The 25,141-nt window shown below is 35.6% G+C and overlaps 1 protein-coding gene across 10 annotated transcripts in view; it reads right to left on the reverse strand.

The window, feature by feature from the left end:
- SYCP2 (synaptonemal complex protein 2) overlaps positions 1 to 25,141 on the reverse strand; it is a 78,853-nt gene that overhangs the window by 48,414 nt on the left and 5,298 nt on the right. For 9 of the 10 annotated variants that reach the window (XM_077873775.1, XM_077873776.1, XM_077873783.1 and 6 more), the window contains exons 2-13: positions 13,163 to 13,224; positions 11,878 to 12,021; positions 10,983 to 11,113; positions 9,764 to 9,866; positions 9,428 to 9,452; positions 7,213 to 7,298; positions 6,494 to 6,579; positions 6,195 to 6,229; positions 5,222 to 5,364; positions 5,087 to 5,139; positions 3,796 to 3,841; positions 3,174 to 3,269 (exon numbers count right to left, since the gene is read on the reverse strand). In XM_077873775.1, coding sequence (XP_077729901.1) covers positions 3,174 to 3,269; positions 3,796 to 3,841; positions 5,087 to 5,139; positions 5,222 to 5,364; positions 6,195 to 6,229; positions 6,494 to 6,579; positions 7,213 to 7,298; positions 9,428 to 9,452; positions 9,764 to 9,866; positions 10,983 to 11,113; positions 11,878 to 12,021; positions 13,163 to 13,186 — 972 coding nt within the window. In that variant the 5' untranslated portion in view covers positions 13,187 to 13,224. The remainder of the gene's footprint in view (positions 1 to 3,173; positions 3,270 to 3,795; positions 3,842 to 5,086; positions 5,140 to 5,221; positions 5,365 to 6,194; positions 6,230 to 6,493; positions 6,580 to 7,212; positions 7,299 to 9,427; positions 9,453 to 9,763; positions 9,867 to 10,982; positions 11,114 to 11,877; positions 12,022 to 13,162; positions 13,225 to 25,141) is intronic. The other variant, XM_077873777.1, reaches the window with a different exon arrangement.

A 25,141-nucleotide genomic window follows, 5' to 3' on the forward strand; every position in this document is an offset into this window, starting at 1 on the left:
GAGGATTCCCCTTTCTCCAAATCCTCACCAACATTTGTTGTTTCCTAACTTGTTAATTTACCCATTGTGACTGGTATGAGATAGTACCTCATTGTGGTTTTGATTTGTAGTTCCCTGATGCCGAGTGATGTTGAGCATTTTTTCTTGTGTCTATTAGCCATTTGTATGTCTTCTTTGAGAAATGTCTGTTCATTTCTTCTGCCCATTTCTTGACTGGGTTATTTGTTCTTTGGGCATTGAGTTTGGTAAGTTCTTTATAGATTTTGGATATCAGCCCTTTATCTGATAAGACATTTGCAAATATCTTCTCCTATTCTGTAGGTTGTCTTTTGCTATGTTTCCTTTGCTTTGCAAAAGCTTTTTATCTTGATGAAGTCCTAATAGTTCATTCTTGCCTTCATTTCCCTTGCCTTTGGAGACTAGTAGGAAGTTGCTGCGGCTGAGGTCAAAGAGGTTGCTGCCTGTGTTCTCATCTAGGGTTTTGATTGATTACTGTCTCACATTTAGGTATTTCATCCATTTTGAGTCTATTTTTGTGTATGGTGTAAGGAAATGATCCAGTTTCGTTCTTCTGCATGTAGCTGTCCAATTTTCCCAACACCATTTATTAAAGAGACTGTCCTTTTTCCAGTAGATATTCTTTCCTGCTTTGTCAAAGATTAGCTGGCCATAGAGTTGAGAGTCTGTTTCTGGGGTCTCTATTCTGTTCCACTGATCTCTGCATCTGTTTTTGTGTCAGTACTATACTGTCTTGATGAGGACAGCTTTGTAACAGAGCTTGAAGTCTGGAAATACGATGCCACCAGCTTTGGTTTTCTCTTTCAACATTCCTTTGGCGAACCAAGATTCTTTTGTGATTTCCATACAAATTTTAGTATTATTTGTTCCAGAAGTGTTGATGGTATTTTGATAGGGATTGCATTGAACGTAGAGACTGCTCTGGATAGCAAGACATTTTAACAATATTTGTTCTTCCAAACCATGAGCATGGAACGTTTTTCCATTTCTTTGTGTCTTCCTGAATTTCTTTCACGAGTGTTCTACAGTTTTCCGAGTACAGATCCTTTACCTCTTTGGTTAGGTTTATTTCTAGGTATCTCATGTTTTTTTTTTTTTTTTTTTGTGCAATTGTAAATGGGACTGATTCCTTAATTTATCTTTATTCTGTCTCATTGTACAGAAATGCAACTGATTTCTATGCATTGATTTTATATCCTGCCAGTCTGTTGAATTCCTGTATGAGTTCTAACAATTTTGAGGTAGAGTCTTTCGGGTTTTCCACATAGAGTACACATCAACTGTGAAGAAAGGTTGACTTCCTTGCTAATTCAGATGCAGTTTATTTTTTTGTTGTTGTTGTTGTTGCCTGACTGCTGAGGCTAGGACTTCCTGTACTATGTTGAACAACAGTGGACATCTTGTTGTATTCCTGACCTTAGGGGAAAGGCTGAGAGCTTTGAGAAGGATATTCACTGTGGGCTTTTTGTATATGGCTTTTATGATATTGAGGTATGTTCCCGCTATTCCTACACTGTGGAGAGGTTTAATCAAGAAGGATGCTGTACTTTGTCAAATGCTTTTTCTGCATCTATTGAGAGGATCATATGGCTGGGAGGCAACTTTAAACGTCAGATTGAGTTATCAATTCGTTATCTCTATAAAGAAGCAGTATTTGTACTGAAATCTAAATGAGAAGAAATTATGATGCAAAGATTTGGAAGTTTCTAGGCAGAAGAATCAACAAGTAGAAAGATATGAAATGGGCATGATCTTTGTTAAAGAAATAGAATTAAGGTGTCTGGAACATAGTAAGCATAGAGAATGGTCTGAGATATGAGAAAAATAGCCAGGGACCAGATCATAAAGGCCCTCATACACAATGCTAAAGAGACAAAAGAAGGATCTTAAGCAATACATGGAGAATGGCTTTTAGAAAAGTCAAGAGAATACAGGAGAATGTACTATAGAAATCCAGGAAAGAGAGGATTCTAAATCTATATTTTGGAGGAATCTCCTGCATTTCTAGGTCAGTTTCTGGCACATGGCAGGCATTTAACACTTATAATTGCATTTTATACTATCCCTACCATATATCATACTGTAATTGCTTATTTTCTCATTGAAATCATCCATTGGACCAAACTCAGTGAAGGCAGGGACTACATCAATCCTATTCTATCTTCTTCTCCTGAAATCAAAGACCATTCTTAAAGAGAACCCAGTTAAAAATATTCCTACAAACCCTGCTGGAATAAATACACCAGTAAAAACAGTCATTGGCCCTGAGAAACAGTGCTAATACTTAGAACTAAATTTTAATAAAGTATTCTACAAAGGTGTTCTAAAATAAAAAGAAATAATGGTATATGGAAATCCTCAGGGGCATTTGCTTAATGTCTATCTATAGTTTACCTGGAACAAAAGGCAGGATTTTACAAGAGACAGACTAAGAAGTCTAGATTCTCATTAAAATATCAGTAACCACAATTAGATTAGTATATGCAGATCAACTCTTAGTTGGATTTTAACAAAGTAACTATTTACTCCAGGCCAGAAGTATGCCCATGGACCAAATATTAAGTGGTAGCTATTTGGAAACAATGGCTCAAGAATTCTCAGATTAAACTAAGGCAGTAGAAAATATACCATCTGGTTGTAAGGTTTAAATATGGCTACAACATAGCACATAAAGAACTAAATCACTTCCAAATAGTACCATAAGAATTAATACCTCAGAATTTCGAAATGGAAAATTTTATGAATTGATAAAGACTACTCATCATTGTCTGTTAAAATATTTGTAAGGAGTACCTCTGCATTTGATTAACTGGTATCTCCTCTAGATTCCAGTTCACATGTTCATATGAATGTTAAATGTTAGATCATTAACCTGTAATTTATTTCTGAAAAATCTTAGATTTAAAAACTAGTATTAAAATCCAGCTTTAAAAAATAATGAAATCTAGCATTAATTTTTCTGTTGCAATAAAACATTAGAAATAATCTTCATTTCTAATTAACTGAATGGGTTACCATGCTAATCAAAAGTATAGAGTTAATATTGAAATCTAGTAAAATAGCTAGAAAAATAAATATACAAAAAATCCATGTTCTTAGATTAAAACATTGTATACATACACATATACGAACATGAAATGGTAGATGGAACTTACATCATTATCTCCGGCAATGTAGAATGACAGAGTCTGGCTCCCAAGATTAAAATCTATCCAAAATTCCTCAAGTTTTTCATCTGAAGGTATTTGTAACTAATAAAACAAAACATAAAAAACTACTATATACTATGATTTTAAAAGTGACAACAGAAAATTATGACTATGTTATACTCATGGTTGTTTGTTTTTTTAAAAGAAAAAAAGACAGCTAGAGGTGAACAAAGAGAAAGATCAAATAGAGCATTTAAACCAATTTAGAAACAATGAAAAGAAATGCTGCTTTATTATCTTACACAGAAATTAGCTAGCTCTAAGAAATCACAAAGATTCCAAGTGTAAAGTGCAAATAAAATGTTAGTTTGATTAATGAATGGTAAATCAATAATAGGTTTGACTTAAAGAAAAAAAGAAAATTTGAAGTACAACCTTCATATTTCAGTTATCCTTAGCTACAAATATATCACTTCATAAAATGTCTCTTAGACATAGAATACTAAACCTATATTTGTGATCAAATTATGACTATTTTTAATGTTCTTGTCAACTCGTAACTTGTAATTCACTTGACCTTGTATCAAAATTCATCCAATAACTAAAACATGTTAAATCTAAAACTTACCTCATATTTATCAAGAAATGCTGATAAACAAGGAAACGTAAAGACCCTAAAATAAAAAGTAGTCTGTGTTAGAGAAAAATTTAATAAGACTTCACAGTGTAATCTTGACTAACCATTGAAATCATGTCTAAGATCAAAAGGAAATCATGCTGTGACCTTAATGATTTAAATAAATTCATATCTCCTTTTTTATTACTTTTTAAAGTAAGAGTTTAATGGAAATTTGTTTCTATAGAAAAAGTATATTATTTTGGTGTCACTACTACTCAACCTCCCATTCTGACTACAATAACTGTACAACTTTACTTTTTATGCTATTTACTAGGAGTAAAAATTCCTAATTCAGTTTATTGTATTGACATAGTGGAATAAGTGGTGGACGCTCCTACAGGATTTACATAGGAAAAGAAGAGAAGTGAATAATACAGCTAATAAAAATGACCGAATTTGCCAAACACTTTCTTGGTCATATACCATTATAAGCACTTGATATATAATCATCTCACTTAGTTTCTACAATAAACATATAGGTAGGTGCTGTATTTTTATTTTACAGCTAAGGAAACTAAGGCAAGTAAGTTTAATAATTTGCCCAACATCAGAATAGGAAGAGGAAAACCTATGATTCAAATCCAAAAAACACGAGTCCCTGCATTCAACCCTTACCTTGTCTTCTATTTCCTTAGTAAATAAAGTAAATGTGAACTCATTCATCCAATAAAGCTGTCCTGAGCATCTATAACACAGTGTCGGGCACTGAACTGCAAATACTGCTCTTCTATTACTATCAAAAGTGATAATTACCTTTCATTCATGCCCATTCCTGAGATTAAATAACCTCAGAAAGAGGTCAGCCTTACAGTGCATTAATTATATATATATATAAAAAAAGAAAACTTGTTTGCTATATATTTTTCTACCAGTATGTGGATAAAGAAGGTAGCTCAAGTAACATATGTATCAAAAATTTATTATTCCTTAAAGATGAAATTTATGATAATGTATAGGCAATTCTAAAATATAATAAACCAAATTTAGACAGTTATTAATATTAAATAAAATGCATGTTTCCTCTAAAAACTATGAAGTAAAAAATAAGACCAGTGCAATTCTTTCAGCCTACCATTGCAGTAACTTCTTACATGGTGTTATAATAAGGTATTGCTTTAAATGCCCCTGTGCATTTTTATATCCCAAGAGACCAAATAAATTTTAAAGGTTCAACACTGTGTGCTCCCTCTTGAGCTCTAGTTCTTTATCAGTAAATGGCTGAATATTGTATTAAGTTTACCTTCTCTTGTCTCCAAGCATGCCATTTACAAGGTTGAGAAATACCCTGCAATCCTAATTTTAAAAAAAAAGAGAGAGACTTTTAAAAAGTATAGTAATAAAAAACTTGTTAATTTGTTATTTTTATTCTACTTACTGTTTCAAATTCAGAGTCTTTAATTCCTTTAAATGCATTAGCAATAAAATCCATTGAAAACCAGTGACATGCCAGTTCCTGTCTTTGTTTTTCTGTAGTCATTCTACATAGTGCTTCTACGATACCTACTTGTAAGTCGTAATCTTAAAAAAAAAAAGTAATGTATTACTGGAAGTTATGAAAAATAAGTTTATAAGTCATTGTTTATAAGGAATGAACAAGCAAGAGAAAGAAGAAAAATATTAGTGTTTTTCACTCATCTTTTGCCATTTTGTTCAAATGGATTAGACAGATCTCATCAGCACAGAATGAATATGGACAAATAACAAGTTTACCAACAGAAGAAAGGAGTAAAAATTTAAAAAAAAAGAATATTTGAGGGAAACTTCTATGTAATCAAAGACTCTGACATTCCATTATTAGAGTTGTGAACTACAAAATAACTCAGATGATAGTCTATAAATTATAGGCCTTTTACTTTTGTATTCTGGTTATCTTTATTCCAAAGTACTTTAATCAGTGGTTTGTTCTATATGTATATCACTACATCAAATTTTTCTCATATGAAATTTAGAAAAGATTATTTGAGTTCTTTTAATAAACACATTGTTTAAAAACAAATTTCTAAGTCCCCAAAATATTAAACCTACAATTTCATAAAACACTATTTGAGGAATTTCTTAGGAAAAGTAATTCAAATATGTTAGAAAATTAAGTTTTTATTCATAAATCTACCATTAGGCACAAGTTATATTTGACAACTCCTTTCATCATGCTTAATTATTTTTGTCCCACAGTTATAGATCACTTAATTACCTATTAGTAATTAAAAACTGCTTGCTTTACATAGTTTATAATTCCCTCACATAATCTCAGTACATTACAATGTTAATATTATTTTTATTAAAGAGATTATATTGTTAATGAATTTGGAATAATTTAAAATATGAATATTTTGAAAAAATATACTTACCTCCAGCATCTAAAATCCTTTCTCCCATACTACTCCTGTAAATCAAAATAATAGATTACATACCAAACTAGTACCAATTAAATAGAAAACCCAGGTATTTAGGGGGAAAACTTCACTAAAATTAACAATTGGCTGGTATCACAGATTTTTGCAAAAAATATAGCTATAAATTATATTAGAACAACAGTTTATCAGTTTTAATCATTAATGCAACTCATGGTTATTTTACAGCTTTATAAAATATCCTCTAAATTCTTGACCTGAACCACTAATTAAAGGAACATAGTACAAATTATTACATGAGAATTAACATTTCTTGGTTAGAGAGTATTTTCCTGGCATCTTGAGGCATTTTGTCAAGCATAGCATTCATTTTTTTTAGAGTCTAGAAAAGAAAAAAAAATAATCCATTAACTTTATATATTCAGTAAAATGGAGTATTTAGAGGAATACTCTATGTACACAAACTTAGAAGCCTATTTTTTTTCTTAAGCACAACAATTTTATGCAGTGAATAAAGAAGGGTAGAGGAAAGAATATAAAGTATAAAATAGTGAATACAAAAAAACATGAAACAAAGGATATAAAAATAAAATATACTATAATTCCAGTTATACTCTTTGCAATAAGACATATGTTTATTATTACTCCAAGAACTAAAGAACCAAAAACTATAATCTGATTAACATTTGTTCTATGGTTATATACAGCACATACATCCATATACAAATACAGGTTATGTTTACCATTTAAATACTGAGGACTCCTAATATCTGGATGGTATAGTTTATTTTCATATGGGCTATATGCATACATAAACACAGATGGCTATGGCTTTTCAATAAATATTTGGGTAATATATTTATTCATCACATCAGGCAATGAAGACAGCAGAAATATACTACATAGTTAATTTAGTACCAAGAGAAAATAATTATTCAATTTGATGAATTGCTACTAAATTTGCATCATTCTCTCATTTTTAGGTTTTTAAAAAAAATCTAACAAATGACTTTACCTCCTGCTGAATACAAATATTCACTCTTGAGTCAGTAACTAGGACACAGATTCGAGGCACGAAACTTTCCACTACTTGCCTTCTACCTGAATGAAAGTGTTAAATAATTAATAAATGTGTATTTTAAATGGTAATCTTTTCTCATATGAGTTAATGAAAGAATGTACTAGTTCACAAAAGGCCCACTAGACTGTTTTGGGCAGCAGAAAACATGAAATGCAGTTCTCATTCTTTCACTAACTAGCTATGTTGGCTTTGAAAAAATGCCATTCAACAGATCTGACTCATCTTAACTCTGGCAAAGGTGTAACTTCAGAATAAGCTTCTCCTTTCAGGCACCTAAGGCAGTAAGACTTTTTTCGGATGAAATATAGTTCAAAATGGAAATTTCTATTGTGACATTCTTATGAAAACTGGCCTCATTAATTTAGTCATATATCGAAAGTTCCATAGCAGATGTAAACACTCAATAGATCTTTGTAAGATCTAAATACCTTGAGCTTTTTCTAAAAGTTAACCCTCTTCTCAAAGGACAAGGCTTTATCAATACTAAATATATTCAGAAAAATTTTCTGCATGTTATTTAATAATGCAAATTTAAAAAATAATTTTAAATAATGGTAATAACATAACAAAATATACAACTTTCCAAAGTGACTAGACTGAAGGTAAAAGAAAGAAAAAAGAAAAAAAATTACTCAATTAGGTAAAAAGATATAATGATTTACTTAAGAAAAAAAAACACTTGGATTATTTGATATTTACTGACACTTCAGGACTGTTTTCTTCCCTAAAATCTTAAGAATTTAGACTAGATGATATGTCAATTGGAAAGCAATCAATGAAAAGGTAGCATTAACTACTACTGAGGTGAACAGCAATTGAGCTTTTAAAACTTTTTGGCTCTGAAGACTAATTTTTCCTTTATTTATAAACAATTCACCAGCCTCAATGACTTCTTCAACCAACAGAGATAAAATAATTTGGACTGCTTGCTTGGCACAAAACAGTGGACATTCATTCACAAGTGAGAATGAATTGTTATGTGCTCTACATATGGAAAATTCTGTCCCATTAGATCAAAAGTTGGCAAATTATGGCCCACAAACCAAATCCACCCCACCGCCCGTGTTGTATGGCTGTATTATTCAACAGCAAGTACTCTGTGGAAATAATTTAATCCCTGAACCAGCACTATCAAAGTGAATTTCATTCTACTCTCATGAACTTAGCCAATATCAGGAACCACTGGATGACTTCAGTAATTAGCATGCACTGCAGAGTTGTTGTTTCTTAATGAACTCAACCCAAAATTACAGAGCAAAATCATGCTTCTATGACAAACTCACACTTGCTAAAGTCCTTTCAATGAAACGAAGGTGATCTGAATCACAAATAATGCTAACTGTTCTATACATTTCCCAGGCTGTCAAAAATTAAAACAAGGACAGACATCTCCATTCCCACACAAAGGTACAGGAGTACATTTTTTGTAAGCTCCAATTACAGGTCCAGCAGCATTTCTGGACATTGATGAAGTACACAGGAAATTCCCATATTTCAAAATCCGTTTAAACATTCAACTGAGGTTCCACCTAACCTTGTTGAAAGTGACTCATCTGGAATGCAATGATATTCTAAAAGGCAAGTATTAAGTATCTGATAAAATTCTATAAATGCTTTCCAAGTGATGAACATGCCCAATTAAAAATCGTGCTCATGAATTGGTATGAGTATTTGGCATTATCTGCATGAAAAGACATTTTCTAATGCAATTTACATAAAATATCATTAAGATAAGCATAAAAATGAACATTTGCAATCAATTCTGATAAGAGCAAACACTAACTCTGAGCCTTAATTAAGTGAAATGTCATCCTGTCAAAATAGTGCTATTCTCATTAGTTGACCTATATTACAAAAACACTGTACTCCATTATTGTAGTATCTTGAATTGTATCAATAAGATATCTGTGGAAATCTGTTTTCTTTCTTGTTATATAAGTACCTATATAATATCCTCAGTTTTTTCGCTTGGCTCTAATATAATGTTTAAAATATTTACTATCTGGCCCTTTACAGTAAAAGGTGGTTGACCCCTAAATTAAATAGTTAGAGTCCTAATATTAGGAGAATACTCTGAGGATTGCAAAATTATACTAAAACTCTAACAGCAAATTATTATTATTTATTAGAAATAAAATGCTTATTATACCTTCATCACTGATGTCATGTATGACCTGAAAAAAAATGAATATTTAATTTATAATTTATCTTGTATTATAAAAACCATTATATTGTATTGATACAGTAGCAAATATTAAAATAATATTAAAGTAACAGATCATATTTGAACTCACCATGTAATTACTTAACTTTTATTAACTATTTAATTATATGAATCAGGTTAAGTGCTTTATACAATCTGAATAGACTAATCCAATCAAGTCACTAACCAATCTGTTAATGACTTTTAGGCTCGAGACACAAGAACACAAACTACGTAAATAAACACATGCTTGTAAGATTGGTTAATCAACATGATTTTTACCATCAAAAGATCAAATAAGTCTTCTATCACATTTATAATGGCCTCATCTTTTGAATTTCCTCGACGGAGAATAATATCCTTGGATTTCTCAAACCATGCAACCATGTAAAAAAAGAAACATATATATTAGTTACTTTGAATTCAATTTTAATAACTTTAGAATGTACCTATCTCACATAAACCGTAAACTTAGGAATAAAGAAACATCAAAAATTAAAATATCAGTCCCCAAATTTATTTCTCAACTGTTTGAACCATTTATTAGAAAACATCAAAAATTAAAATATCAGTATTATATGAAAATAACTTTATGTTTTTAAACTTCTCTGTTGTTTCTATTTTTGGAAACAAAAATTAAAATATCAGTATTATATGAAAATAAGTTTATGTTTTTAAACTTCTCTGTTGTTTCTATTTTTGGAAACTCACTATATTTTCCCATTGTTTAGATGGAAATGGATGAACTAATCCTAATTCTAGGCAGGAGATCTTTTTTTTTTTAAGATTTTATTTATTTATTCATGAGAGACACTGAGAGAGAGGCAGAGACACAGCCAGAGGGAGAAGCAGGCTCCATGCAGGGAGCCTGACGCGGAACTCGATCCCAAGTCTCAAGATCAGGCCCTGGGCTGAAGGCGGCACTAAACCGCTGAGCCACCTGGGCTCCCTTAGGCAGTAGATCTTTATTTCCCCCTTCAAATTCCTAGTCCAGGCACATTCATTAATAGATGAAAATATATTACCATCCTAAGTTAGATTATTCTGGCATTACTACTATTTGAAAAGTTTTGGTATTATTATACTTTAATTAATTCAGATATTTGAGCATGTACTACATCCCAGATACTGCTCTCAGCACTAGGTATACAGAGATGAACAAAACAAATAAAAATGAATATCCCACATTCTAGCATGGGAAATAGATAATAAACAACATCAAAAGAAAAAGGAAGTGAGACAGTAAACAGATAAGAGAAAATAAAGCAAGTAAAGGCTTCAGGGATCCTTATGGCCTTAAATTCATATGATGATTAAGGAGCCTATGTATAGAGTGTCTTTTTGATCTTTATCTTTGTAACATACAGCTCAAGTTACAAAAATACTTATCTAAAGTTTTATGTAAAGTCCCCAAATTTATTTCTCAACTGTTTGAACCATTTATTAGAAAACACACCTTGAATCATTTTTCCCTCATGTTAATATTACAAATCCCATACTTATCTTTTGGATCAGTCCTTGTTTTATCATAGTTAAAAGTCCAGCTTGCCCCAATATAGTGATATTTTTGCCACATCTTCCAAAAGAAACCAAAATGGTTGAAACTATTTGGATATCCTTTTTATTAAGCTCCTAAAACAAAAAAGATACACTTAAACATGTTAATACAAAATAGTGTGGCACTGGTACTGTCCTAGAAGCTATAATCCTCACAAATCCTGAAAGCTGCTATTATCATCTCCATATTGCAAAGTACAGAAGTGTGGTTGAGAGAAGCAAGGACTAAAGCCACCCAGCCTGTGAATGACAAACCTAACACAAATAGGCAGATTTGTATAAATTCAAGAACCTTTGGACTACAGTTCAATGAGTCAGTTACCTTCCATTCTAAAAAGTTCTATGTGTTTAACTAATGGAAATAAGAAATTTTTACTCAATCTTTTAGATTCATAACTGTCAGATACTGGGGGAGACTGTCAATCACTTTTTCTCCTGTATAAAAATGCCTTACATATGATAAATATCAAGTTCAGGGTTTTAGATCATTTTTGTTTGTTTAATTTTTGAAAGCTTCAGTCACTGTCCCCATAGCATGAAGAATATGCTGATAGGTTTTTCTTTTTTTTAAGAGTTGTTCAAACTTCAAACAGGTGAACTATTTTTCCTCAGTTTAGGTAACAGTTAATAATGGTAATGTTATGGAAACATAGCTTTTTGTATATTTTATTTATAAAATAGTAGTTTATTATTGGGACTCCTCAGATTTTTTTTAGAAATCTTATTTATTTATATAATATTATAATCAAGTTTACCATTTCTTCCAATAGAGTATTTTTTCCTAGAAAGGGAACTATTCAATAATTTTAACAATCATTCAACAAAAAGCAGTTATTTACCCTGCATATAAGGCCATCCAATTTGTGTAAAAACTGCTTGCTGCATTTAATCTTCACATCTTCACAAATATCAATTTGTAAAAGTGTTTTCAAAGGTTCGAAATCATTTTTTCTTAAAGCATCATCAATGCATTTTTCCAACTGCTAGAGAAATACAGTTAATGGCACAGAGATGGAATCAAAACCAAAATGAGTCACTGTATGCAGTCTAGTAATTCAAGAATTGTTTTTGCATGAAAATTCTCAGAAGAGCTTATATCAATTTACTTATTTAAAAAAAAGCTGTCAACTATTAAATTCGGAGTAACACAGAGATCAAGCTTTTTTGGTAATAGCAAGATTCTACGAAAAATATATATATACACACATATAGTCTACTAATTTTCCACTTCGTATCTTTTATTGTAAGTCATCATCACGTCAAGCTCCAAAAAGAAACTTATTAATGAAAGACGTAAAATAAACTTTATAAACTTTATAGTAACTAATACTAACGCCATGGATAAAACCCTAACACACCTATCAATTTCTTTTTAAGATTTTATTTATTTATTCATGATAGACACAGAGAGAGAGAGAGAGAGGGGCGGGGGGGGGGGAGGCAGAGACACAGGCAGAGGGAGAAGCAGGCTCCATGCAGGGAGCCCAACGCCCCCGGAGCCAAAGGCAGGCACCAAACAACTGAGCCACCCACCTATCGATTTTTTAATGAGATTTAAATAGTTTTTTAAAAATGCATAAAGACAGATAAAATCACTTTTGGAAATCATATCAATATAATTTAAGAATTACATATATAATTTATTATGTTATACATTTATAGCCTTTATAAAATACACCATTCTTACCAGTGAAGTATAACATCACTAATAAGGAATTTTTATACTATAATCCGATCACCAGATTTGGTGGTAAATTGCATACACATTAAATAGATATATTAAAACTTTTTATATTTAAATGTTTTTATCAAAATGCAATCTTAAATTTAAAACCCTGACATAAAAATATCCAAGCATAAATTATACATGAATCACTGCATAATTTTTTAATGTAAAAGGTATATGTAAATAATCAGCATCTTTCATACTTCATATATAACAGATTGTGAAAACAATCTATTAAAAAATGAAAAAATAATGTTTTAACTTATTCTACTCTTGACCATTTCATAAAAATAAGTAAGCTTCATCTTTCCTAAAAATATAGCACTTAACACTCATAAATAAACAGAAGTGATTTTAGGAATTAAAATACTTCCTTTCTTTGGTCTAGGACTACATACCTGGAGATCTGGTCTTATAGGCATTTTGATTTAATATTACAACAGTAAGACAAAAGAAGCACCTGTAAAACAAAACATGCTTTTAGTATCTTACAATCTATTCTACGTTTACAGTTCAAAATCTTAATACACATAAATAAGCACTGGTGCTTAAACCAAAGGCAATAAATAATTCCAAGTTCCTCACTGTTAATGAAATTACACACGTGAATCTGGTCAAGGAAGTTTCTGGAAGAAGGCCTGAAGATCATTTATTCAAGACTTCTCTTTTTATAGATTAAATAAATATTGAATGTCTTGCCAAAAGGTCACAATACTAGTTAGTGAAAAAATACAAACCTGGACCTCTCTCATTAGGTATAGGGATTCCTGCTGTATTTGTTCCAACTTTGGGGAAAGAAAAATAATCTTGAATTAGTGTATAAATGAAATTCAGGCTAGTAACATAATATTTAGGAAGGGGAGAATATGCAAATATATTGCCAAAGACCAGGCTATCTGAGAATAGGAGGAAAAGAAAACCTAAGCACATTGTCCCTTCCAAGAGGAATGGAAAAAAGGAATCAACAGGATTGATTAGCACCACCCACCATTTTTTTTTTTAAAGATCTTATTTATTTATATGAGGGAGCAAAAAAAGACAGAAAGAGAGAGTGAGAATGAGCAGGAAGAAGGGCAGAGGGACAGGGAAAAGTAGAATCTCCACTGAGCAGGGACATGCTGGCTTGATGCCAGGACCCTGAGATGAGGACCTGAGGCAAAGGCAGATGTTTAACCAACTGAGCCACCCAGGCACCCCAGCATCACCCACCATCTTAACAAAAGCATCTAACATTTTCAAATGTGATTTGGTCATTAACTCTATAAAGGAAAAGAAATATCATCTTTTCTAGACAATGTAACTGGGATAATTTAAAAATAATCTATATGATGAAGAGCTTTATAATAGAAACACTTGAAACCCAACATAGAACGGCAATTAATTAATCCAAGATGAATATAGAACTATGTTTTAATGAGAACAAGTAGTGTTAGTCACAGTCTACTTTCTTGCAGATGTGCTAGTAGAGAAATTTAAGGGCCAATAGGGCATACATATCAGGCAGACAAAAGGCATGAGTAAAAAAAATCTCTTGTATTTTCAGATTAACTCTAGGGAGAAAAATATCTGATTCCCCAGAGAAACATTTGTCTAAGGAACCAAGTCTATGCGCTCGCTTTGGCAGCGCATATACTAAAATTGGAACCAAGTCTAAAGGTGTTTTTACAGCATTGTCTTGAGTCGAAAAAGTACCCAGATAGGAGTTGGGAATAGAAGGGAAGGTGAAAAATGAATAAAATGTGATATATGATAATCAAATTTATAAACATAACAGATGAACCATAATTTTAGATATTCACAGTTAATTTTAAGTTAAATTAAAAATATGTTGCCAAACAATCCAAACTATGTAATGGCATTTATGTTAAAAATTGTCTTATTTATGATTATATATCTAGGTATAAGTATATACATATTTGCACGTGTGTGTGTGGTTGTGGGGAGAGAATGAGAGGGACGCTATTGGAGAGTTTATCAGCTCACTGGGGAGGAAGAGTAGTGAGTTGCACAGAACTGTAACTTGTTATTTGTGAAAGGCAAGCTTTATTTTTAATTTATGCTTACATGCCTTTTTAAAAGTACAGTAAATTCTTGCCAAAATACAGGTAAATGGGATACAAAACATGAGATCAGTAAAATGTAGATTGGACTACTGTTGAGGGGAAATGAAAATGACCAAAGCCAGCCTCCATAGTTAAGCAGTTGGAAAGCCCAGCTGCTCCATCCAAACTTATTCAGGGCCTACATGTGATTATGCCCCATCTGGTTGTGCTTGCCTGCTCTGGCCTATATACTAGAGGGGCAATTCTAGGTCCATGCTAGTTGGGAATTCCAATATACTGATAATGATTCCAAGATTTCTAAATAGCTGGTAGTCATTTTGTCATTTTGCCTGACTCAGAAAACTCTGACCCAGAAAATGCAGGGACCCACTCTTTGGTTCCTCAATTCCAATGAAGGGGTTAACTTATTTTCTACTTGCTTCACTCTTTTTTTTTTTAAATTCTTCCCAAGCAATCACAGAAGATAGAAATTTAGGTTGCTTCTGTTTGAGAATGTCCTATCACACACTGTTATAAGATTTTAATATACACACACATGCGTGACACAGAATTGCTTCATGGATAGAAAATAGGAGAGGGGGGAAAGGATATGAAAAGTATTATCTCAAATACAGGGGTAAGAAATAAGTACCTGAGGTCAACAACCAAAAGGGTGATTACTGAGAAACAACACAGGCTAGAACCTCAAGTATCCACTACTGGCACTATTATCATAAGCCTGAAAATTAAGGGAGTAGCTGTCTGCAGGAGGGACTATTCCCTGGATGATAAGATACAGAATATTACAAAGGAATGAAATGATAAAATGTATACAAAGAGAAGTTGGGATATGAAGGAGAGATGCAGACATTCCAATATCTACCCAATAAGAATTCCAAAAATTACAAAAAAAAAAAAATTGTGGGGTAGCAGTTGAATAATAGTCAAGCCAAGACCTTTCCTAAAATAAATGGAGACATCCACAAATTTAAAGAGTCCACTGAATCCCAAAGAAGACAAATTTTAAAAAGTACATCTACAACACTTTGAGGTTATTTCTTTATAATAAAGAGAAAACCTTAAGTCACAAGAGCAAAAACAAAAGCATGCAAAAGAATAATCGATACCCTGTTCTTATAATAAATTAAGCTATCAGATACAAAGGTAGCTTCAAACTTCCCTGTACTTGGAAACTAAAATATGTTCTTTTGGACAGTCCACAAGATATAAAAAGATAGAAATTACTAAATATTTAACTGAATATGCATACATACAGAAATCTGTAGATGCAACCAAAACAATACTTAAAATGCAATTCCTAGACTTGGATAAATCTATTAAAACATGAGGAAGAGCCAGAGGTAGCCCAAAGTAACAGGGTCACAGGACCTCTAGATGGCAAAGTTATTAAACAAATACTTTAAAGTAATCATAAGTATGTGTACTTAAAGATTACTTAAAAAGAGAATGTTGGCAGAAAACTAGAAACTAGAGTGGGGAGTAAGGAAGGCCACAGAAAATTTGAAAATGAATCACATTATTTGAGAAACAAAAATAATAAAAAACAAAATTATTAAAAATAAAATGGAAAATATACATACATAAAATGAAAATTTTAGAATAGAAGCTATACCAGAAAAAAACTATCCAGAAAGAAACAAAGATACACAGAGGAGGGAGACAAGAATATAGAACAGCACAGAGGAGAAGTTATAAAGCCCTATGTATCTGTAACTGAAGTCCTTGTAGAGAGTGAATGGGGCAGAAAGAATTCCTAAGAAATGATGACAGAGGATTTCCCAAAACCAATAAAACATGTCAGCCTGTGGATTCAAAAAGCCGTATATGAAGCCCAGATAAAGAAAAAGAAAACTATCCCCAGGTGGACCACAGAAACTGCTGACAATCGAAGACAAAAACATTAAAAGCTGCCAGAGAGTAAAAGAGGGTTACTTTTAAGTAGCATCAATAAGCTGATACCTGACCAACAGGAACTATGAGAGCAGAAAACATAGAATAGCATCTTTGTAAAGTGCCTCAAGACTGGACTTAACCTACGTGTAGAACAGATGGACCTAACAGACATATACAGAACATTCCACTCAATATCTGCAGAATCTACATGCTTCTCAAGCACACATGGAACATTATCCAATGTAAATCATATGTTAGGCCACAAAACGAGTCTTAATTAAAAAAAAACTGATATAAAGCATCTTTTCTGACCACAGGATATGAAACTAAAAATCAATTATAAGAAGAAAACCGAAAACTCTACAATTATGTGGTGATTAAACACGCTTCTAAACAACCAGCAAATCAAAGAATAAAAAAATACCTTGAGACAAATGATATGGAAAAGCAACATACCAAAAAATTATGGAATACAGTAAAAGCAGTTTTAAAAGATAAAGTTATAGTGAAAAATGCTTACAGTAAAAGAAAAAAGATCTTAAATAAACAACCTAACTTTACACCTCAAGGAACTGGAAAAAGAATAAAAAACTAAGCCCAAAATTAGTGGAAGGAAGGAAATAACAAAGCTCAGAGTGGAAATAAATGACCCAGAGACAAAAATACAGTAGATCAACAAAAGTAAGAACTGGATTTCTAAAAAGATAAATAGACAAATCTTTAGCTAGAGTTAGCAAGAAAAAAAAAGAGGACTCAAAATCATAAATGAGAGAAACATTAGAATTAATATTACAGAAATATAAAGACAATGAATAATTACACGTCAATAAATTGGACAACCTAGAAGAAATGAAACCTAGAAGAAACATAAAAGCTAGAGAAATATAAGGCTGAATCATGAAAAAATAGAAAATATGAACATATAAGTCACTAGTATGGAGACTGTATCAGTAATCAAAAACCTCCCAACAAAGGAAAGTCCAGGACCAGATGGCTTCACTGATGAATTCTACCAAACATTTAGAGAAGAACTAAAACCAATCCTTCTCAACCTCTTCCCCAAAATAGAAGGAATACTTCCAATCTCACTTCATAAGTTAACATCATCCTGATACCAAAGCCAGACAAAGACACTAAAAGTACAAGACGTAAAAACAAAGAAAGAAAGGAATTAGTGCTGAAAGAAAAACTACAAACTAAATCTATAGCCAGCAAAAATATTATTCAAAAATAAAGGGAAGAGGTTTAGAGGAAACATACCTCAACATAATAAAGACCATATATGAAAAATGCACAGCTAACATCATACTCAATGGTGAAAAACTGAGAGCTTTTCCCCTAAGAAAAGGAGCAAGACAAGGATGCCCATTCTCACTACTTTTATTCAACACAGTACTGGAAATCCTAGCCACAGCAATCAGAAAAGAAAAAGAAATAAAAGGCATCCAACTTGGTAAGGAAGAAATAAAACTCATTTTTTTTTTTTTTTGCAAATGAGAGGATACTATACCTAGAACACCATAAAGACTCCACTAGAAAACTACCAGAACTGATAAATGAATTTAATAAGGTCATAGATTTTAAGATATACTACAGAGCTGTAGTAATCAAAACTGTATGGTACTGGCACAAAAAGAGACACATAGGTCCACAGAACAGAAAGCCCAAAAATAAATTCAGGATTAATTATATGGTTAACTAATGTATAACAAAGCAGACAAGAATATACAATGGGGAAAAAAGGCAGTCTCTTCAACAGATGGTGCTGGGAAAACTGGAAAGCTACATACAAGACAATGAAACTGGACTACTTTCTTACACTCTACACAAAAATAAATTCAAAATGGATTAAAGACCTAAATGTAAAATCGGAAACCATAAAATCCTAAAAAAGAGCACAGGCAGCAATTTCTCTGACATCAGCCACAGCAACATCTTTCTAGATAGGTCTCCTAAGGCACAGAAAACAAAATAAAAAGTAAACTATTGGGACTACATCAAAATAAAAATTCTACACAGCAAACAACCAAAAAAACAAAGACAACCTACTGAATGGGGGAAGATATTTACAAATGATATATCTGATAAGGGATTAGTATCCAAAATACACAAAGAACTTATACAACACCGAAAAAAGATCCAATTTAAAAATGAGCAAAAAGGGAAAATTGGACATCCACATGCAGAAGAATGAAACTAGACCATTCTCTTACACCATACACAAAGATAAACTCAAAATGGATGAAAGATCTAAATGTGAGACAAGATTCCATCAAAATCCTAGAGGAGAACACAGGCAACACCCTTCTTGAACTTGGCCACAGTAAGTTCTTGCAAGATACATCCTCGAAGGCAAAAGAAACAAAAGCAAAAATGAACTATTGGGACTTCATCAAGATAAGAAGCTTTTGCACAGCAAAGGATACAGTCAACAAAACTAAAAGACAACCTTCAGAATGGGAGAAGATATTTGCAAATGACTTATCAGATAAAGGGCTAGTTTCCAAGATCTATAAAGAACTTATTAAACTCAACACCAAAGAAACAATCCAATCATGAAATGGGCAAAAGACATGAAGAGAAATCTCACAGAGGAAGACATAGACATGGCCAACATGCACATGAGAAAATGCTCTGCATCACTTGCCATCAGGGAAACACAAATCAAAACCACCATGAGATCCCACCTCACACCAGTGAGAATGGGGAAAATTAACAAGGCAGGAAACCACAAATGTTCGCGAGGATGCGGAGAAAGGGGAACCCTCTTACACTGTTGGTGGGAATGTGAACTGGTGCAGCCACTCTGGAAAACTGTGTGGAGGTTCCTCAAAGAGTTAAAAATAGACCTGCCCTACGACCCAGCAATTGCACTGTTGGGGACTTACCCCAAAGATTCAGATGCAATGAAACGCCGGGACACCTGCACCCCGATGTTTCTAGCAGCAATGTCCACATTAGCCAAACTGTGGAAGGAGCCTCGGTGTCCATCGAAAGATGAATGGATAAAGAAGATGTGGTTTATGTATACAGTGGAATATTCCTCAGCCATTAGAAACGACAAATACCCACCATTTGCTTCACCGTGGAGAGAACTGGAGGGTATTATGCTGAGTGAAGTAAGTCAATCGGAGAAGGACAAACAGTGTATGTTCTCATTCATTTGGGGGATATAAATAATAGTGAAAGGGAATATAAGGGAAGGGAGAAGAAATGTGTGGGAAATATCAGAAAGGGAGACAGGACATAAAGACTCCTAACTCTGGGAAACGAACTAGGGGTGGTGGAAGGGGAGGAGGGCGGGGGGGTGGGGGTGAGTAGGTGACGGGCACTGAGGGGGACACTTGACGGGATGAGTACTGGGTGTTATTCTGTATGTTGGTAAATTGAACACCAATAAAAAATTATTTTATTAAAAAAATAAAAATAAAAATGAGCAAAAAGTGTAGTAAACAGACATTTCTCCAAAGAAGACATACAGATGGCCAATAGACACATGAAATGATACTCAACTCATCATCAGGGAAATACAAATCAAAACCACAAGGAGATATTACCTCACAGCTGTTAAAATGGTGAAAATCAACAACACAAGAAACAAGTGTTGGTGAGGATCTGGAGAAAAAGGAAGTTTGTACACTGTTGGTGGGAATGCCAACTTGTGCAGCTACTCTGTACAGAGGTTTCTCAAAAAAAGTAAAAATAGAACCACCAATTGATCCTGTAATTATATTGCTGGGTATTTACCCAAAGAATACAAAAACACAAATTTGAAAAGATATATCCACCCCTATGTTTACTGCAGCATTATTTACAGTAGCCAAATTATGGAAACAGCTCAAGTGTCCATCAACAGATGGACACAGAAGATGTGGTGTATGTATATATAAATGTATATAATATACATAAATGTATATACATTTATATGTATATTATATATTATTATTCTTTTTTATGGCTGACTATATAGTGTGTATGTGTATGTGTATATATGTGTGTGTGTGTGTGTGTGTGTATATATATATATATATAGGAATATTAGCCATAAAATGCATTCTTGCCATTTGCAACAACATGGAGGGATCTAGAGTATAATGCTAAGCAAAATAATTCAGCCAGAGAAAGACAAATACCATATGATTTCAATCATATGTGGAATTTAAGAAATAAACAAAGAAAAAAATCAAACAAAAAACAGACAAATATAGAGAACTGTTGGTTACCAGAGGGAAGGAGAGTGGGGGAGATAGGTGAGGTGAAATGGATTAAGGTTACACTTAATGTGATAAGCACTGAGTAATTTATAGAACTACTGAATCCCTATATTATATATCTAAAACTAATATAATTCTGTACATTAATTATACTAAAATTTAAATATTTTTTTAAAGAGAAACCACTCAGTATACCATTTTATTCTCTCTCTCTCTCTTTTTTTTTTATGATAGTCACACATAGAGAGAGAGAGAGAGGCAGAGACATAGGCAGAGGGAGAAGCAGGCTCCATGCACCGGGAGCCTGACGTGGGATTCGATCCTGGGTCTTCAGGATCGCGCCCTGGGCCAAAGGCAGGCGCCAAACCGCTGCGCCACCCAGAGATCCCTAAAATTTAAATATTAAAATAAAGTAAAAAGGGAAAGAATAATCCCATTTAATATTAAAATATATTACAAAGTCACAATTACTACAGTGTTAAAAACAGGAAATAAATGGACTGATAAAACAGAAGAGAATCCAAATGCATACCCAAATGTATATTGTAAGTTCATGTATACATAGAACTTTATAAATCAGAGGGAAAAAGGTAAACTAGTTGATAAACGGTATTAGGAAAATGACTCAGTATATGAAAAAAATTAGACTTCTATTTTCCATATTCACAAAAATAAACTATTATCTCTCCTACAAACACACACAAACACACACAATTTTATTAAGGAGCACACAGGAATCTTTATTAACTCAGAATCCACCACCGGCAAGTCCTATAATTATGACCAAATACATTCATTCTTGTAACTCACAACTTTCAGAGAAAAGGGGACTTCAGTTAATTATGCTATTCTGTTTATTTAGTAGATGTTAGAAAACTTCTATTAAAAAAAAAAAAAAGTCAGGGCACCTGGGTGGCTGAGTCAGCTGGGCAACTGGCCCTTGATTTCAGCTCACATCCGATCTCATAAGTTGCTGGATCAAGATCCCCTTTAGGCTCCATGCTCATCAGGGAGTCAGCTTGGAGATTCTCTCCCTTTGCCCCCTCCCCCCAGCTGGCTGGCTGGCTCTGGCTCTCTCTAAGGAATAAATCAATCTTTTTTTTTTTTTTGAATAAATAAATCTTTGAAAAAAAAAAGTTTAAGGGGAAGAGGAGGCCAAAACAATGCTAAGAAGGTTGCAGGTTGTGCCAATACTGACTGACATTTTCTCTATGCTTAAAATGGAAATAGCATTTGAGAAACCTAAGTACTCAGGTATGAAAAAAGACATTAATTCACTGTCAAATCCTTCCTCTTGCAGAGCAAAAATATAGTTGCTTCTTGCATAATGAACAACTGCTTCCTAATAGTGCCTATTGTCCTCTTCCTTTTCTTTGCATTCCAACTTGTGGTTCTGGAAGTACTAGCAACCTAGTGCACAGTATTAGCAACAATTGCACATGGTGACTGAGGAACATTTTATAGTTCTAAGCAATTCACAGTATTCTTTGACTTGTACACATGTAAATCTAGACATAAACAGCATGGACACAGTATGGATTCTATAATGGCAGAGGTCAAGTAAACACTAGAATGGTGACTAAGTTTATTTTTATAAAATTATTTAATAAATTTTATTTAAAATAGTTTATTATTGAAATAATTTTATTTAAGATTAATGTTCATTAATAACTATTTTATCTTAATCTTAGGAGAATATTTAATATTACAAAAAATTTTAAGGGGAAAAATTTTTTTTTTTTAAAGTAGGCTCCATATCCAGCTTGGAGCCCAATTCCGGGCTTGAACTCATGACCCTGGGATCTAGAACACTTAACTGACTGAGCCACCCAGGTGCCCCTAAAGGAAAAATATTTTTATACTATTTCACATTTTTGATGAAAATATACTCAAATTAGTAGATTTAAAATACAATTACATATTGCTTTAATCCTTAAATCATACTGCCAATAGAACACAAACGTAAAAGTCTTGATTGTAATACATTTGCTGATTTATCTAAAATTATGGAACATATACTAATTTCTGACTTTATAGGTAGATATTTTATTACTTATCCAAAATTCACCAGTCATAAATATCACAAGTGAATTCAATGCTTTTATATTCTGACAATATTCAGTCATGAAAACAGTTCTACACGTACTGGCTTACACCATACTGCAATGAAGGTATGTTTGTAAAGCTAAAGACTCATATTATTTCACAATCTGAAAACTCGACTAAAAAGTTTAAACACTTAACACATATTTTAGGGACACCAGTGTGTACTCTCTTCCTAGGAACAGCGACTGCGGGGGGCAAGTACCCCTACGTCCTGATGCTTTTCTGTCTTCACAACTAAAATAAAGTGAATTTGGATTTAACAAGGTAATTTCCGAAGACATGAAATACTGCACGAATCACTTATGGCCAAGAGGCACAAAGAAAGCTGATCAGCTGTTCCCAGACAACCGTCCTGCAAGAAGTCGGCTGAGGAAAAGGAAAACTATCAGGCACACAGGCCGACTGGAAGTCAGGAAAACTAGACCACCCAGTGACTCCTCCCTCCCTCCCAAGGCTGGGTGCACACTGGCTCCCAAAGAACCAGAAAGTCGGCACCCTTCACTGAACGGGTCACGCAGGTGCAGAAGGAGACAAAGCGGCACAGTCGTCTACAATGAGAGAACAGGCTGACAGACCCTCGCGAGGCGCCACGCAACACAACAGGGACGACAGAGAAACGCACGCAGACGGACACTTATCCAGGTCCAGGGCACTGGGAGCTGGGACCCCGGGGCTACTCAGGGGAAACCTGCCCGTGTGCAGGCTCCGGGGACGAGCGAAGGTCGAGGCAGCCAGCAGGTGCACCCCCGCCCCCTCCCCGACCCCTGCAAGAGGACCAGCACAGGGCCCCCTCCACCCCTGCACCCACGGCAGACGGCAGGTGCACACCCTGGACCCCGGAGCCAAGCGGACCAGCACAGGGCCCCCACCACCCCTGCACCCACGGCAGACAACAGGTGCACCCCCCGACCCCGGAGCCCAGCGGACCAGCACAGGGCCCCCTCCACCCCTGCACCCACGGCAGACGGCAGGTGCACACCCCGGACCCCGGAGCCAAGCGGACCAGCACAGGGCCCCCACCACCCCTGCACCCACGGCAGACAACAGGTGCACCCCCCGACCCCGGAGCCCAGCGGACCAGCACAGGGCCCCCACCACCCCTGCACCCACAGCAGCCAGCAGGTGCACCCCCGCCCCCTCCCCGACTCCTGCAAGCGGACCAGCACAGGGCCCCCTCCACCCCTGCACCCACGGCAGACGGCAGGTGCACCCCCGCCCCCGGAGCCAAGCGGACCAGCACAGGAGCCCCCTCCACCCCTGCACCCACGGCAGACGGCAGGTGCACCCCCCGCCCCCGGAGCCAAGCGGACCAGCACAAGAGCCCCCTCCACCCCTGCACCCACGGCAGACGGCAGGTGCACCCCCGCCCCCCCGCCCCCGGAGCCCAGCGGACCAGCACAGGACCCCCTCCACCCCTGCACCCACGGCAGACGGCAGGTGCACCCCCCGCCCCCGGAGCCAAGCGGACCAGCACAGGAGCCCCCTCCACCCCTGCACCCACGGCAGACGGCAGGTGCACCCCCCGCCCCCGGAGCCAAGCGGACCAGCACAAGAGCCCCCTCCACCCCTGCACCCACGGCAGACGGCAGGTGCACCCCCGCCCCCCCGACCCCGGAGCCCAGCGGACCAGCACAGGGCCCCCCAACCACCCCTGCACCCACGACTCCATTCACACGCGCTGCCCTCCCTCCTTCCCTCCCGCGGTCCCGGGGCGGGGGAGGGGGCAGCCGGCCCAGCGCAGCGGAATCCGGGACCCGCGGGCGCAGGAGCAGGTGGGAGCGCCGCAAGCCCCGCCCACCCCGAGCCCCAGCCAATCGCGGGCGGCGGGGGCGGGCGGCGGGGGCGGGGGCGGGGCCGGAACCTCCTCTCCGGCCGCCGGAGCCCGCCCCGGCCCGCCCCGCCCCCGGCCTGCCGCTCCCGCCACACCCCGCCCGCCACACCCGCCTCCCCTGACCCGGGAAGGCGCCGCGCGGTGCGGAACCGGCCCCGCACCCCCGAGATCGGCTCGAGGCCCGCCCGGCCCGCCCGCCCGAGTCGGCCCCTCAGCCCCGCCTCCGCGCCGCCCAGGCCTCTCCACAACGGCTCCGCTCAACCGTCGGGG

This window comes from Canis aureus, chromosome 26 (assembly GCF_053574225.1).
Source record: "Canis aureus isolate CA01 chromosome 26, VMU_Caureus_v.1.0, whole genome shotgun sequence".
NCBI lineage: Eukaryota > Metazoa > Chordata > Mammalia > Carnivora > Canidae > Canis > Canis aureus.